The following is a 17,401-nucleotide window of genomic DNA, read 5'->3' on the forward strand; positions in this document are numbered from 1 at the left end:
AACTCAGTGCAAACTTTCAAGTGTCTACTAAAAACTAATCTTTACAGCACAGTTTATAATTAGGTGTAGCCTGGCCCGGGGGCGTGAAGGTGACCAATAGGCTTGATACAGTCCACCCTTGCTGTCTTGCCAGGTGGGCTCTCGTCGCCACTGGGATGCCCTCCCTCCGATTCCTTTCGGGGGAAGAGTCACTGGCTTGTTGTTGTCTCTGTTGCGCACTTGTGCAATTGGGCTGTACGCTGCTGGCAATACTTGGCCCTCATTCAGGGGGGTTGCAGTTGGTGGGTGTCCCTTTGGTTGATGCCTGGCAATGTGGGTGGATTGATTTCCTGCCTGTTGGGCCATGTCCGGGGCTGCCCCCGGGTAGGGCCACAGTGTCGCCGGACCCCCCCGTCTCAGTTCCAAGGTGTTACACTGCTGTACTATTGTGCTGGGGGATATGAGGAATGCACTTTCTAACTTTTCTCAATCTCCTCCAGTTTTAAACTTTAGGAGGACATGAGGTCCTGGTCCACACCTGTGGAGTACCTGGTTTGGGGGGCCCGTTGCTGTCCCTGTCCTTGTCCACCTGGTCATACTTTTGACCTAGTCTAAAATCAACTCTGGATTTAGCCCAGAGAAATGTATTAATTATTCCAATTGGACTCTTAATATCTCACCCGGCACAGCCAGAAGAGGGTCCTCTCTAGGTTTCTTCCTAAAATTCGGCCTTCTTAGGGAGTTTTTCCTAGCCACTGAAATTCAACACTACTGTTGTTTGCTCCTTGGGGTTTAAGGCCAGGTGTCTCTGTATAGCACTTTGTGACAACTGCTGTTGTAAAAAGGGCTTTATAAATAAATTTGATTGATTGATTGATTGAAATTACTGTTAAACTATTACTACTGAAAATGAACAATCCTTCCTCTTCCCTTGACCAACCCCCCTTAGTAGTAAAGATTTAATGTTTTTTCTCTTTATTTCTTCTCTTCATCTTGGCCTATTACTTACTTAACTTCAATTTTCTTCTCTGGAATCCATCTTTAATGATCAATAGTAGACATTGTCATTCATGCTGTTTACTGATGTAGTAATGTTCAAGCACTTACTGTATGTGGATGGATTGCTTAAGACATTGCTTGAATTATAATATTGTCATATATACCAGTCCACATTAAAGAGGCACCATTCTACCATTAGTTAAAAAAATAATTCCAGAGTCAATATGAGTCAATGTCATTTGAAATTGAAAAAAACCTTTTGTTATGTTACAAGTACTTGCATGTTCTCAGAAAACATGGTTTAATATTAATTGACCATTACTCAAATGTAATTGAGTAATTTTTGTAAATCATAACTATTCATTAGTTCATATCTAACTTAATTATGATTGCATGTGGTTATAAAGAATTCATTATTGATAGTTAAAGGGATAGTTCATCCAAAAATCATATTTCGGTGACAGTCCCCTTACCCCGGGTTTGTCCTTCAGGCACATGAAGTAATTTTTTCTGAGTGATATAATTCTAATTTTCAATAAACGGGTAGTTCCTGTGTTTTCTGTTCAGTTTTGTTCACAATTGTATCAATACATGCGTTCGTTCGGGATGAGTAAGTGTATACACAGCAGTGGTGTTCTTAAGACTGGGCTTCCCTGGACATAGCCCCAGATCATTTATGAATAGCCCCGGTTCTCAAATTGACCAAAACAAAATAATAATTAAAAAAATTGTCCCTGATCTATTCATTTATAATTCCGATTGTGCATTATGATAATGTTTGCGTATAGGCCGCTAGCAATGCGCTTCAAAATTTGCTGCTAGCATTTACATTCAGAACCCTGTCCTTTTAGTCCCTTGCTATGTTATATTACTTTGTGTATTATAACATAGCAATCGGAAGTATTCCTTACAATCTTTCTTGTCTCCACAGGTTTAACTGGGTAACTTGATGGAAATGCATTCACCCTTAGGCATCTTCTAAGTAAACATGTGAAAGTGAAAGTTTTCTTGCAAAAAATGTATTGTCTTGTTGGCGAAGTTGCTCCATTGATTCTCCCAAAATACGACTCGGTAGAGGCAAATGTATTGTCCCAATTGCAGAGCGAGTAGAATTGATCCACGAGCAGACAAATTAGCAGGCAGAAGTTCACATCGATACAAATAAAGGGAATCCAGATATCAAATGCACCAAATAACATAGCGTCATCTTGCACAATTAAATTATTGTGACATGGCACACAACATCAACATAGTAAGAATTAAGAAATATATAAAGCAAAAAATAGAGCCAAAATTATAGCAATAATATACATATGTGTAAATTAGCAGCAATTTTAAAAAAGCTAGGTGAAGCAACCTATCTTTAAAGTTCATGCTCACCTTGATGACATCACTGCTGAAGAACAGAAGTTATGCACAGTGGCTATAGGAAATAGTTCGCTAGTACTGTTTTGTATCCAGCCAATTCTGCTAGCTGTTTCGTAAGTGCACAATTGAAAAAAATCAATGCTACAGATTACTGAATGTAGTTTGAAGTGTTTTCAGTTATTTTCCGCTTGCAATGTTTTCCGCTTGCAATGCAGCTTTGCAATTGTGGTATGAACCGTTTCCATTCATGAATGGACCATGCTAATAACGCTAATTACAGACATGGACAGAGCTGAATAATGGATTGTTTGAAAAAATTACTCTATGTGCCTGAAGGACAAACTCAGGGTATAGGGACTGTCACCGAAATATGATTTTTGGATGAACTATCCCTTTAAGTAGTATTTCACAACTTCTGTCAGCCTTATTGTAAAGTCATGATTCATCTTCAACAAATCTAATTTTGTCATGGTTTATTAGCAGCTTTAAGTGATGTTAAGCTATGACCAACTATGACTAGCTATGATTAGTCATAGCTTAATAGCACTTACAGATGCTTATAAACCATTACATAATGAGAATTGTTGAAATTAAATTGTTTATTTTCAGTAGTAATACCTTAATTGCATATTTCGATGGAAACAAAAACTGAAAACCAAAGTACAGTAGCAGTCCAGTTCAAAGCATGACAAACTGTACATACAAAATGATTAAATCCACCAATTCTGTTAAATTATCATTAGTAACACCCTTATATATTAATAAACCATGAATTCATAGTATGTTTATTAACACATGCACAAATAATTGGTCTATAGACCCATAAAATAGTCATTAATCAATTTAAATGAAATGTATTGATTCAAATCTATGAATGTAAACTTCAGTTAACAATGCATTTTATAATATGTATGGATTAGTATATTAAAACATGCACAAATAAATACTTTAGATGCATCAAGTAATCCTTAACATGTGTTTATTTAGATATTAATTCATGTTTATTAATGTGTACTCCATCAGGTAACCATGCACTCATTAATATGTTAATTAAAACATGCACATATAAATCATGCTCTATGAATGCATCAATGAATCGTTAATCATGTTTATTAATTAATTAATACATATTATACATAAAACCATATCCTATTATTTTATTGTATTTTACCTAGTTATTTATTATATAGTGAGTCTGTTTTTCAAGAGCGACTTGTCCAATGAGGCAGCAACAATCAATACGACATTACAAAATGAAAATTGCAATACTATAACGTTACATACAATACTGGGTAACTACTAAATTAGTACTGTCAAGTTTGGGTCCTGAAGCAAAACCACATGCTTCACATCATAGACAATTCCCTTTTTTCTCTACACATTCATCTTTTAATCACTGTGGTACAGGTTAATGTAAGTATATTTTGGCAATGAAGATCCAGAACTCTACATGCATTTTTGGGTACTTTTTAACAAACTGTTATTTGATGATCCTGTTCTTTACATTCACTACGCAGTTGCATCATGAGGTCTAACCTCTAATGTTCTGCTGGTGTACTCTTGTAGGTATAATAATGTTTGACACATCTATGCTGACCTCCTGGAGAGTGTTCCTCATTTGTTGGACTGTTGTTAGCACTTTTGTATGCACACACAATAATTGATAGTGAGTACATTTTCTAAAACACTACCATTCTACTATTACTGCAGATAACTTACATACATTTTCTTAAAAATCCTACACAGGCCATTTTAATTTACAGATTGGCTTATTTGGGTCTCTGGGGATTCATTCTGATTTATCTGATTCATGGCCAGCTTTACCTGGTCCCGATGTTGTAAGACAACAAACACCAAAAAGGTAACAAACACACCTTTCTAATAAGAATAAGCTAGGTCTGCTGAAATTAGGGGACTATGAACAATACTTGATGCCATTTCTAAATAGTTAATTGAGATATAGGTGAAAATACCCTCCAATTAAACCTGAGGAATTGCAATGTATCCCTGTAGTTATTTTATTATTTTTGCGGTGTTGAAATAAAGAGACAAAGTAAGAAAATATGTCCCTTTTCCTGGGATACACTGTGATTTAAAATTATCTTCAACATAAATCATTCAGGTATTTTATGCGTTATTGGACAGGAAAGTGGTGAAAGATAGGAGAGTTCTTATTTTGGTAGGGCAAAAATGTTGTTGAGCAATCATGTAAAGAAACCTTAAAACAAATTTGCTTTGACATTTTAAACTGAATGCTGCACAGGTCATGTGCTCACATGCTGGTTTTGTGACCCTCTGTGGAATGCGTGCACACAAATGGCCAACATTGCTAAGGCCCATTCAGACACAAAAAAAAGCTATTTCCTCCCCGGATGAAGATGTAAGATGTAAATTAATTAATTACACATTAATTCTCACACTGTAAAACAGGTATTATTCTTTTTTGTTTTACGTAGACCTGCCTAATAGAAATAATGCATTAACACACATTTCATTATGGCAGAATATGCTTATGTTAGCATTGTAAAAATATTATGTTTTCATGCTTATCCTAGGAATGTGTCCTACATGATAACTGCATTGAATTCATTAAAGTGGTTTTATTCTTTGGAAAAAAAATAATTCGATAAGGTAGATGTAGACAACCAAAACAAAACTGTGTTCCAATTACAGTTTCTGAAAACTGTTACTGTTTATTAAGAGCATCACGATCCATCTCAGTCTCTCTTTGTCCTTCAGACTGAGTCTCCTTATTTTCCTCTATAGAGCATTTGGACACAGCACTTGCCACCTGGCAGAACTTGCGCAGTAGAATCTCCCTCAGAAGCAAGTAAACCCAGGGGTCCAGGATCTGGTTCAAAGAGGCCAGGTGGATGGTGAAGAGAAATAATTTACATTCCAGCTGAATGTCTGGACTTGGGCTGGGACTGAAAGACTCTTTTGCCGAGTTGCAGTCATCTGACGAGATCTTTGTTGTGATCATTCGTAACATCTGCACCTACAAAGAGTCAATGAAAATTATAACATGAGTACCATGGCGTATTTTGCTTGACCAAATATCATTACTATTTAACTGAAGGCATGCAGTTTATGACAAATTCTGACAATATCGTCTGCATGGTTGGGGTTCCAAATCGAGATTTGTCTGACCGTGCATAGTTTTTTCTAATCATGAATCATCCAGTTTTGGTGATCACATGGCCTCGGTAGTCTAATCTTTGTGTTCGTAGCTGACAGGAGTGAAGCCATCAGCAGGTTCTTCTGCTGCTGTAAAAGAACCCGCTGAAGGCCTATACAATGAAGAACACTTATAAAGGCCTATACAGTGAAGAACCCTTTATGATGGCCTATACAATGAAGAACACTTATAAAGGACTATACAGTGAAGAACCCTTTATGAAGGCCTATACAATGAAGAACACTTATAAAGGCCTATACAGTGAAGAACCCTTTATGATGGCCTTTATGGTGTCAACATTAACATGTTGACACCTTTTTCTGTATACTGTTCTTGGGGAGTTTGTTATACATTAGGCAAAATTGGGAAACAATTTGTAATATGGAATATTGCAATTAGTCCTTCAAAGTGCTTGAATTTGACTTAATGTAAAATTACCATTATATGTAATAACCCTTTACTCTAGTGCCCCCTCATTAACCCACCATTTTAGGGTGCCATAAGTATTGGGACAAAAAGCTTGATAGGTGTTTCTGGTTAGTCAGATGTGTTCCAGCTCATCATCTGTGCATGCATAAGAGAGATATTTAGTCTGGATTCCAAATTTTGCATGGGTCAATGGAATCTGCTGTTAGTATCTGTCAGTAGGTGTCAGTGAAAGTTAAGGAAGCCATAATGAGACCATCAGAAAAAACCAGTGCAATGGCAAGAGGAAAGAGTTGTGAAAGTACATGAACTGCCCAAGATCCACAGTATTCCACCTCATCTGTGAAATATAATGGAAGCGGTGGTATTGCTTGGACAAGTGTGGTTGCCACGGGAACTGGTTCATGTCCTCATTGATTTAACTAGTGACAACGGCAAGATAATGAATTCTGAAGTGTACAGAAACATCGCTAAAAGGGTTTATCGGATGGTGCTACATCTTACAGCAAGACAATGACCCCAAACATACTGCCATAGCAACTACAGTGAGGAGAACAAGTATTTAATACACTGCAGATTTTGCAGGTTTTCCCACTTACAAAGCATGTTGAAGTCAAATTTTTATCATAGGTACTCAACAAAAAGTCACACTGTATGATTAAGTAATTAACTTGCATTTTATTGCATGACATAAATATTTGATACATCAGAAAAGCAGAACTTAATATTTGGTACAGAAACCTTTGTTTGCAATTACAGAGATCATATGTTTCCTGTAGTTCTTGACCAGGTTTGCACACACTGCAGCAGGGATTTTGGCCCACTCCTCCATACAGACCTTCTCCAGATCCTTCAGGTTTCAGGGGCTGTCGCAGGGCAATACGGACTTTCAGCTCCCTCCAAAGATTTTCTATTGGGTTCAGGTCTGGAGACTGGCTAGGCCACTCCAGGACCTTGAGATGCTTCTTACGGAGCCACTCCTTAGTTGCCCTGGCTGTGTGTTTCGTGTCGTTGTCATGCTGGAAGACCCAGCCACGACCCATCTTCAATGCTCTTACTGAGGGAAGGAGGTTATTGGCCAAGATCTCGCGATACATGGCCCCATCCATCCTCCCCTCAATACAGTGCAGTCGTCCTGTCCCCTTTGCAGAAAAGCATCCCCAAAGAATGATGTTTCCACCTCCATGCTTCACGATTGGGATGGTGTTCTTGGGGATGTACTCATCCTTCTTCTCCCTCCAAACACAGCAAGTGGAGTTTAGACCAAAAAGCTAAATTTTTGTCTCATCAGACCACATGACCTTCTCCCATTCCTCCTCTGGATCACCCAGATGGTCATTGGCAAACTTCAGTCGAGCCTGGACATGCGCTGGCTTGAGCAGGGGGAGCTTGCGTGCACTGCAGGATTTTAATCCATGACGGCGTAATGTGTTACTAATGGTTTTCTTTGAGACTGTGGTCCCGGCTATCTTCAGGTCATTGACCAGGTCCTGCCGTGTAGTTCTGGGCTGATCCCTCACCTTCCTCATGATCATTGATGCCCCACGAGGTGAGATCTTGCATGGAGCCCCAGACAGAGTGAGATTGATCGTCATCTTGAACTTCTTCCATTTTCTAATAATTGCACAAACAGTTGTTGCCTTCTCACCAAGCTGCTTGCCTATTGTCCTGTAGACCATCCCAGCCTTGTGCAGATTGTACAATTTTATCCCTGATGTCCTTACACAGCTCTCTGGTCTTAGCCATTGTGGAGAGGTTGCAGTCTGTTTGAGTGTGTGGACAGATGCCTTTTATACAGGTAACGAGTTCAAACAGGGGCAGTCAATACAGGTAATGAGTGGAGAACAGGAGGGCTTCTTAAAGTAAAACTAACAAGTCTGTGAGAGACGGAATTCTTACTTGTTGGTAGGTGATCAAATACTTATGTCAAGCAATAAAATGCAAATTATTTATTTAAAAATCATACAATGTCATTTTCTGGATTTTTGTTTTAGATTCCTTCTCTCACAGTTGAAGTGTACCTATGATAAAAATGACAGACCTTTACATGCTTTGTAAGTAGGAAAACCTGCAAAATCGGCAGTGTATCAAATACTTGTTCTCCCCACTGTAAAGGGAGATTTTCCCAACCAAAAATTGGAAAGGTGATCCAAGTTGATCTCAGTTTATATCAAAATTATTTTTTTTCCTTAACATGAGGATAAAAAGATTTAATAACAAAAACAACTGAAAGTGGCTGCAGTAAATGCCTAGCACAGCATCAAAAGATATGATACCTAGCATCCTGTGGGATCAATGGACTGCAGACTTCTGTCAGTTATTGCATGCAATTGGATGTGCAAAAACATATTTGAGGTTCATTTGGACCTTATATTAATATGTTTGGTGCCCCAAAATTGAGGGACTACATACAAAGTGAAATGTAATTTCTAAATGTTCAAAGTTTAATGTAGGATTTTAGACAATTGTACTGCATCAACCCCCATGCTCAATAGTCAGTAACACATTCCTGGGGTTGACAGTTTGACTTACCGAGAGAGAATTTAAACACAGATGTTCTGTTGTTCCTTATCTAAATGAGCATAATCTCAACAAAAGATACATTCATTCAGTAATAATACAATCAGAATGTTATAGCAATATGTACCTAAACAACCTAAAATAAAAGCTGAAATATCATACAAATGGCAGAAAACAAACATAATCACTGTAATTTTCTTGTTGCAAACATTCTAAACTGTTTACTCAATTTGTGAGAAAACAAGAACTGCATAGTGAAGAAAATAATTCTCATCTAAATATTTTAAAATATCCCAAAAATATAATGACTGCAGCTTTTATAAGATGGTTGACCAAAAGTGAAAGTACTATGAATTGCAGAGTAGGCTAGAATGCAAACTCTTGTTGCTGTAATTTAGCAAATTTCCACAAGGTAAATCTCCTTTTACCTTAGTAATGGTTTGATTTCATATCCAAACTTTTTGAGAGTAGTGTCAGCTGAATTACTGTCACAGTAATTATGAAGGAGACTGTATGGTTCCATGTAGAATTTTTCTCTTGTATTCCAAATAATCATAATGACATCTTTTTTTAGTTAATGGTTCTTTTTTAATTGGATGGAGACATTGGTTTTATGTTGGGAAAAAATTATATGTTGAAAAAAAAAGTATTCCACATCCACACATTTTTTTTTGCTGCAATAACATCTTCCTCCTCTTGCTGCAATAGCATATGTTGGGGTAAGTATGTGCAAGCTTTGCATGCAGTGTCGTAATGATTCCGGCTCCATTAATCTGCATATTTGCTCCAGGTAGTTCAGATTGGTTGGACGACGCGTGTCGATCACAATTTTCTAAGATTTTAAACAGGATTGAGATCAGGAGTTTAACCGGACCACAGTAGTGCATTCTACTTTTTGTTCTTAAGCCACAACAATGTTGCCTTGGTGTGAATTTCCTCACAAGTTTTGTTTTTTTGCAGGTTGAAATATGTTGTCTTGCAGTATTTGCCTGTATTTTGCTTTGTCCATCCTTCCTTAAATTTTAACAAGATGCCCAATCACTGCTGTTGAGAAGCATGATGCTGCCACCACCATATTTCACAGTAGTGATGGAGCGACTTCAGGCATGGTGTTTAAGATGAGGCTTTAAGATCATACTTTTTTGAGAAACACATTCTGTCTTGCCACTCTCCAATACAGACCAGTTTTATAGAGCTCTTGATATGATTGAATGGGGTACCATTACTCCACTCCCAGCCATTGAACTTGGTAGCTTCCTCAAAATGTTGGCCTCCCTTTGGCTTCTCTCACAGGTCTCCATCTTATTTGAGCGCTGAGTTTTGAGGAACCTTTTCTTGGCAGTTCCTGTCTTGACAAAAAAAAAATGTGTGTGGGAAACTTCTTGCAAGTTTAAGGTAAATTGATTTAACTATACATTGTATGTATAGTTAAATCACTTGACTTTTTTTGTCATGTAATTAAATCACCATGAATAATAAAACATTTCTATAGTTGAATCATCTTGACTAATCAATGTCAGGATTGTTTTAATTTTAAATAATCTTGAATGTACTTGATTTAATTTTGTTGCTGTGCTGAGAAAATAGCATTCATATTTTTATCCTGCATTCATTCCTATATATAATATAAAGGTTATGAAAACAGTTCTGTTATATAGGGATTTCATATATTACTTCATATAAAGTGTATTAGTAAATGCAATATAAGCAAAAACAGCAGTGCTATTCAGCTCTGGTCCTGGAATGCCAAAAAATGTCTGGGTTTCATCCTCTCTTTTCAAATTATAGACCGATCAGATTTAATACGAAAAAGGAAAGCACTGAAGTTATTGTATTTATCCCTTGATCAGAGTATAAGAGCCCTAACATACAGGTGTACCTTTGATTATTAAGCTGAATTTGAATCAAGTGAACATTTGAATACATTGCAATCGAGCTACTTCATAATTTCTCCTTTACAATAAAGAATGCAGCGTCCCAACTTGGTTATGAAGGTGTTTCAATTTGGCAATAAGTTTATGTCAATGCAATGATTCTGCAAAGTGGAAAAGGAAAAGGTGTACCATTTGCACCATGCTCAATGTACTCGTTTTGATTATGGGAATGAACATGGACAAACCACCCATTTGGAGGCAGGCAGTGTACTGCATAGGTCAGACAGACTCATGTTTGCGTGACATCAGTTATACCACATGTTCAGTAGGATGAAACAGGTAAAGAAAATATATCCATATGCTTATCATGTGCTCCTTTTTAGTATCCCAAATGAGATACTAAATGTAGGCCTCTGCCAGTGAATGACCTCACTGTGCAGACCATGAAACAGAGCCAGGCTAAACTGATTACCACATAATGGCTTGATGTACCATTCAGAATTATTTAGCAATACAATGCATCTGATGTAACATTTCAAAATGCATTTTAGAGAATAGAGTAAAACATTTAACAACATTGCACCCATTTTTTATTGTCTTCTTTTACATGCACTTATTTACTAAGGATTTATAAATAAAAATAAAAGTTGACAAAACTGAAAATGATTTCACAATCATCTATACTTGAATAAGATTAAATGAGAAAAGAAATGTACCACCCTTGTAGAATCTTTCAACTCACAGTGAAATCTTTGTCAATGTTTCATTGCCCACCGCTGTAAAAACAAACTTAAGCCATTGCTTAAGAGTTATTATGCAAGTTGATTGGACTTTAAAAGGACAAGAGTTTTATCTAATGCTTCGGCTGCCATCCCACAGAGGTCATCTACGCCTTGTCTGGGCAGTGAAACCTGTGTCACTCTCCCGGAGAGGTTTGACAGGACCCCTGCCAAACGTTGAGATTTTCTGTTGCAATGTGACCTGTACTTGCAGGCTCACCATGCCGGCTCTCCTATCTCAGGGCCAAGGTAGCAACAGATACCTCTCTCCTGGCTGACACTTGTGTGAGCCACTGCCATCTGGGAGAGGGGCGAACCGGAGATGGGATCCTATGAGGGATCCTGCCTTTCCTGACAGTAGCGGCAGCCAGCGGTTGGAACAGGCCAGCCCTGGTCACCCTGTTCCACATTGGGCTGACGGAGGAAGACCAGATGGAGTTGGCCTGGATCTTCCCCTGGACCAGCTCATTGCCATGGCCATCAGTGTGGATATCTTCCTGAGGGCATGCAGACGCCCACCTTGATGCGTGGCACAAGCTCCTGTTCCTTCTACCGCCAACTCTGAACCCATGTCAACAGTGCCGGGGACAATAACTCTACTATGGCCAGGAGGGTCATTTTTGGGCTCAATGTCCTTTGCCCAGTCGGAGACATGGAAGAGAGCCAGGTGCTTCTAGATCAACCGTACCATCCACTGGCGTAGTGTGGTGACTCCGAGCCCGGGTGCAAGATATCCTACCAGCCCCACCTTGAACAAAACATACAGAGTGATATATACTCATGTGAAGCCGCTCCTGCTGTAGATTATGATACCATCCGTCTGATTGTGATAACACAATAGAAACACACAAGGTAACATTGTTTTCTGATTGAGACCAAGCACGGGCCCCCCACCCACCGCGGGCCCTGGTGCAACCGCACCTCCTGCTCCCCCGACAGTTACGCCAGTGGTACCATTCCAGGTAGGCATACGACATATTTCTGCTCCACATCACTCTGTCTCACTAACCATCTCTCAGTAGTGATCAGTCAGTCTCTTTTCAAACTCAAATAGTTTTTTGTCATTGAAGCCCCTGCACACCCTGTTGTTTTGGGTGTACCCAGGCTCCAGCTCCGTAGTCCCATCATCTCCTGGAAAGAGTGGAGGACCAACAAGGGTTCATTTATCCGTCTCCGGCACCTGCGTCCTTCAGTGTCTTTTTTTTTTAAGGAAAAGGATGGGGGCTCAGTCCTTGCATCAATTACCGGACATTGAAGTCAGCTACAGTAAAGTACCGCTATGCGCTTCCTCTGATACCAACTATGATCAAACCCCTCCACGGAGCCCAGCATTTCACAAAAAGGGATTTGCACAGCGCATACAATCTGGTGCATATTCATGAGGGGGATGAGTTGAAGACAGCTTTCAGCACCACATCAGGTCATTATAAATATATAATATAATATTATTTAACAAATGCACCCTCTGTGTTTTATGCCTCTGTGAATGAGGTTTTTAGGGACATGCTGTTTTGTAGTGGTCTATATCAACAACATCCTGGTATACACTACATTCCACTAGAAGCGTATTATCCACATCTGAGCCATCCTTAAACATCTAATAGAACCTAATCTAATGAAGGCTGAGAAGTGTTTGTTCCATCATGCAGCTGTATCCTCCCTTGGCTGTCGGATCCACCACAGTAGGCTCAATTCTCAACTTCATCAAAGCCCTTCAACAGTTCCTGGGGGTTCTCCAACTATTGTTCCACCATCCAGGGTTTTTGCACGATAGCTGCCCCCCTGACGTCACTCCTCAAGGCAGGCCTGCAACGGCTCTCCTGGAATGCTGAAGCAGCATTTCGTTGCCCTACCATAAATTGTTCTTGACTGCATACTGGAAGTCGTTATTCAGCAGAAGTGTGACAACATGAACCTGAGTGCTGTATGTGCCCATGTGCATTGACCAACGTGTTCCCATCTCCTCTTCTGCTTATGCAATCTAGATTTTCAAAATGTTCTTCAAATCCTTCACAATGCTCGCTAGGTGCTGACCAATAACTTGTTATGGTGTCGTACTAGAACATCTTCTGTGTTTTCAAATCAATAAATGTTGGTTCCATCAGTTAAAAGTTAATTTCTTGTGCAGAGTGCAGAGCTTCTAGTAGGACACCCTTAAACCAACGATGGACATGGAAACACTTTGGTCAGTGAATGGAATGGAGGCACATATCATACTCCAGCCAATGGATGGTTAATCAGTTTAATTCAGGTTGTCCTGCTTAGCCGTTGCTAATGAAATCCCATCAAACAACATTGATTACTTCCAGTGAGGTTCCTCATCACCCCAAAAGTATCTTAACAATGACCTTTTTCCACCCTTCTGCTTGCATTATCAAACAGTCCCCTCACCAAACATTTTATTCACAGTGAATAAGACTCCAATGTTTCCTGCACGCCTGGGAAGTAGTCTATACCTTAAAACTATTCTTTTATTTTTTATTAATTTCAGCATGTGTTCATATCCAAGCCTAGGCTATATAGGTTTTAGCTATTTAAATTTGATTAAATAATCCATTATAAATAATATTTTTTACATTTGAACTGCATTCTGGTGATTTTCAGTCTTGAAAGGAACATTTTAGGACACTGATTTATTATACTGTATATCTGAGTGTAATATTATTTCACCTGCTACTTGTCTGGGTGTATTTGTGGACATAGAGCATTTGAAAAATTTTAAAATCATTGTGAAAGTATTTGGAGTGTGTTGCAAACATTGCATGAATTGTGTCCATATATTTGTCTTTCACCCATTGGTGCCAAAACTTTTGATGAGACTTCAGCCGATCACTACATTTTGGTGGGTCATTATGAAAGAGAGAATTCAATGATGAATCCATTTGTGTCTCTTTTGTGTATTGTATATGCAGGTGTCACGATTCACAATATAAATGCCAGCTCCATTGCTATATAGAAACCAGACAATCATAGTTTTGCCGGTGCGTGATTAGCAGGGATGAATGTTGTTGCCCTGGCTGGATTCGATCCGCGGTTTCCTATGTGACCGACTGCATCTTTGAAGACTACACTATTTAAACAGTGGGTGTGGGTGCACATGATACGTGTCTAATGGTGGTGTCTGTTTGTTTGCATTGTCAAACCAATTAGGCTAGTCGAATCTCCGGGTTCTCGAAACTATTTCCCTACATTAGTTAACATCCTAACCAAGAACAGGTATAACAGGATCGCTACACTACATTCAACATGTTAAAAAGAGATTCCTGTAGATGGCTAGTAGCTATACAGTACCTATAATGAAAACAATGACTCAAATCACTCCATGGGTGATTTGTTTCTTTAGAAAACAATTACAGTTGAATAGCTACCACTACACTATGTGAACTACGCTATGTAAATCGAAATTGAGAGCAATATTCGTTGTCGGCGCTGTTCGACCATGGCAATATAACCATAAACAGCTTCATTTTAGGATTACTATAATGTAGCTACAGAAGCTTATAACAAGCAGAGTTTTCTTAACACCTAATTTGTTAGGTCCATGGCGAGCATCAAACTCCGGTCGCCAACATGACAATCCGCTTTTCTAACCACTATGCGATTCAACTATTGAGAAGGTAGTCACTCACTCACTCGACTTACACACATCCAATCTTCTTGGCCGGCTCCGTTTACACGGACCGGCAAAAAGTACCTGTGAAGCACTGGACAGCCCTAGTGCTAGGCGAGAGTCAAAAAAGACACATTGTTGAGTGCTGGTATATTAGACCTTATGAAACCTTTGCTGTTATTACTTGCATTTCCAATTGAGATAATAGAGTAGTAACAAATGTACTAGTTAATTAATATGTTCTCAATGCAGTGGCAGGTGATTGCTAGATCCAACTGTAAAATATTCCAACTTTGGCTGAATTTTAATACGAGTTACACATCAATTTGCATCCTAACATAAAGTGACTTGCAGGCTTGATGAAGCCCATACATTTTCAGAACACTGTGTTAGGATGTAAAAAAGGCCTTATCTTTCTATAATCATAATGAGTTTAATTTTAAAGATGACATTTAATTTGATTTAGATGTCATGCTCACTTTGTTAAAATAGATAGTGGTGTTGTGGGAATAGATATGATCAACGTGACGGCAGTCTTATAGGGCAGAGGCGTTGCTAGGATCACAATACATTCCGGGCTTAGCCCACCCTCCTGGCCCGTCCGGGACAGAAAGTACAGGGTTTTGAATGTACATGCGGAAAATGTCGATGTACGCTAGCGGCCAACGCGTCTACGTTGTCATAATGCACAATCGGAATTATAGATGAATAGACCAGGGCCTATTTTTTTATAATAATTTTTTGGTCCATTTGAGATCCGGGGCTATTCATAAAAGAACCGGGGCTATAGCCCCGGACGCCCAGGCCTAATGACGCCACTGATATAGGGTAAATTAGTGAAAAACGCGCCCCTTTGGGGAAATCTGTATGTTCAGACACAAAAAAAGCAAGGTTTGGTCAGATTTTCATCTCAACATATTGACTATAGCCAGTCAAATACATTTAAAAAAAAGATTTTTTATTGCAACTTAATCAAATGCCAAACTATGTAAAGGAGGCGTTTTCCCCGGATATTGGGGTAAAACGCCCCATAGTTGGCATTTGATTAAAGTTGCAATAAAATAGATTAATTCCGCCCATTTATTTATTCTAAATGTTTTTGGCTGAATAAATGTATTGATCGGCTAAAGTTAAAACTCATGTGACACTGAAAGATTCTTCTTGTCTGACTATAGTCATTTTACATTTTAGCCATAGCAAACGCTCTAATCCAGAGTGACTTAAAATAATTGCATTCCTCTTAAGGTGTCTTGGAAAACCAACATCTGCCAATCATAATAAGATAACTTTCCCTAATCGAAGCTAATTAGTTAATATGTTCAGATGAAAATCAATTTAACCCCAAACCACCCTTCTCCACAAACCATCACCTAAAGGTTAAATGGAGTTACAAGGTATATTATTTGCTGCAAGTCAGTAGGATAAGATAATCTGTGAATAATGTTGCCATACTGTAAAAGCTTCAATTATATGTACATTCTGTTAATTATTTGTAGGGCTTATCTATTTATAAATTTTTCTGTTAGGGAGTTCCACTTAACATTTCCAATCTGCTACATAACCACCACCACAAAAACTTACCAGTAATGGAGCCCAGCATATAAGAAGCACGCACATAATTCCCAGTAGTTGAATAACTGTCTCCGTGGTTAATCTTTCCCACTGCTTAGCGGAATGAGATGTACCAGATTTCGTTTTGCAACGAATAATTAATCCACGAATTGTGACCACGTTGCAAGAGAAAGTTACAAGAAGTAAGAATATCCCAAGAACAGCGAAGGTGATGGCGAAAAACATGCCTGGGTCCTCTCTGTCTCCAATGCTTATGAAACACCAAGTGCCTGGCCATTGATGCGTGTACTGCCCAACTCCTGCGATGGGCAACAGCGCAAAAATCAGAACAAGACACAATATAACTACCAGAATTTGCTTTGTCAAACTAGTTTTCATGTGAATGGAGTACCAATGAGGACTTGTAATTGCCAATGACCTCTCAATTGCCATTGCGCTGGCAAGGAATAGAGGACATAGACCAAAAGTTGTCATGCACACTCCAAAAAAAGCGCACAGAATCTTTGATGGGTCCATGGTCTCCCATTTCTTATCGGCTAAGTAAGCATATATAACTATAGGACTTGTGAGAAGCTGTCCAAACAGATCAGTCAATGCCAGGGACCCTATGCAGAAAAGGAAAGACTTTTTCCTGTTATTCTCTTTTTTTCTATACGATCTATATACCAGCATAAGCGCAAGTGAATTTCCCACCATTCCCGTTATCATCATAGTAATGGGTAAACCAACGGAAAACTTGCCACTTTTGCTGACATTGTTCTCGCGTAAGGTCTTGTTAGGTTCTAACATCTTTCCAGAAGAGCGCAAGTTATACCTATCCAAAGAGTTGCAGTTTTCGGAAGTAATCGTTCATGCGAGGATACATACAGCTAACGTCCACTATAGCCTATATAACCATCACCTGGCAAGTCTTGTTTGCAAAGCTTCTGTGCTGGAAAAGGGCGACAGACCTCTTCAGAAGCACTGGAGGCGGGACTATCTATAAGTGCGTCTGCGCACACTTCCAATTATGCAGGGTGAGACTATATGGACACGCCTTGCCAACGAATGTATGACATAGATGAGTACGTATGAATCGCAACTTACTGCAAAAACA

The 17,401-nt window shown here is 38.9% G+C and overlaps 1 protein-coding gene across 1 annotated transcript; it reads right to left on the reverse strand.

Annotated features, from left to right (window-relative positions):
* Positions 1-3,329: 3,329 nt before the first annotated feature.
* On the reverse strand, positions 3,330-17,094 carry ptger3 (prostaglandin E receptor 3 (subtype EP3)). Its single transcript, XM_020048887.2, has 2 exons — positions 16,315-17,094; positions 3,330-5,344 (listed from the first exon to the last, which is right to left on the reverse strand). The coding sequence occupies exons 1-2, from the start codon at positions 17,092-17,094 to the stop codon at positions 5,033-5,035; spliced, it is 1,092 nt and encodes a 363-aa protein (XP_019904446.1). The 3' UTR covers positions 3,330-5,032.
* Between the last annotated feature and the right edge of the window lie 307 nt (positions 17,095-17,401).

This window comes from Esox lucius, chromosome 8 (genome assembly GCF_011004845.1).
Source record: "Esox lucius isolate fEsoLuc1 chromosome 8, fEsoLuc1.pri, whole genome shotgun sequence".
NCBI classification, from domain to species: Eukaryota; Metazoa; Chordata; class Actinopteri; order Esociformes; family Esocidae; genus Esox; species Esox lucius.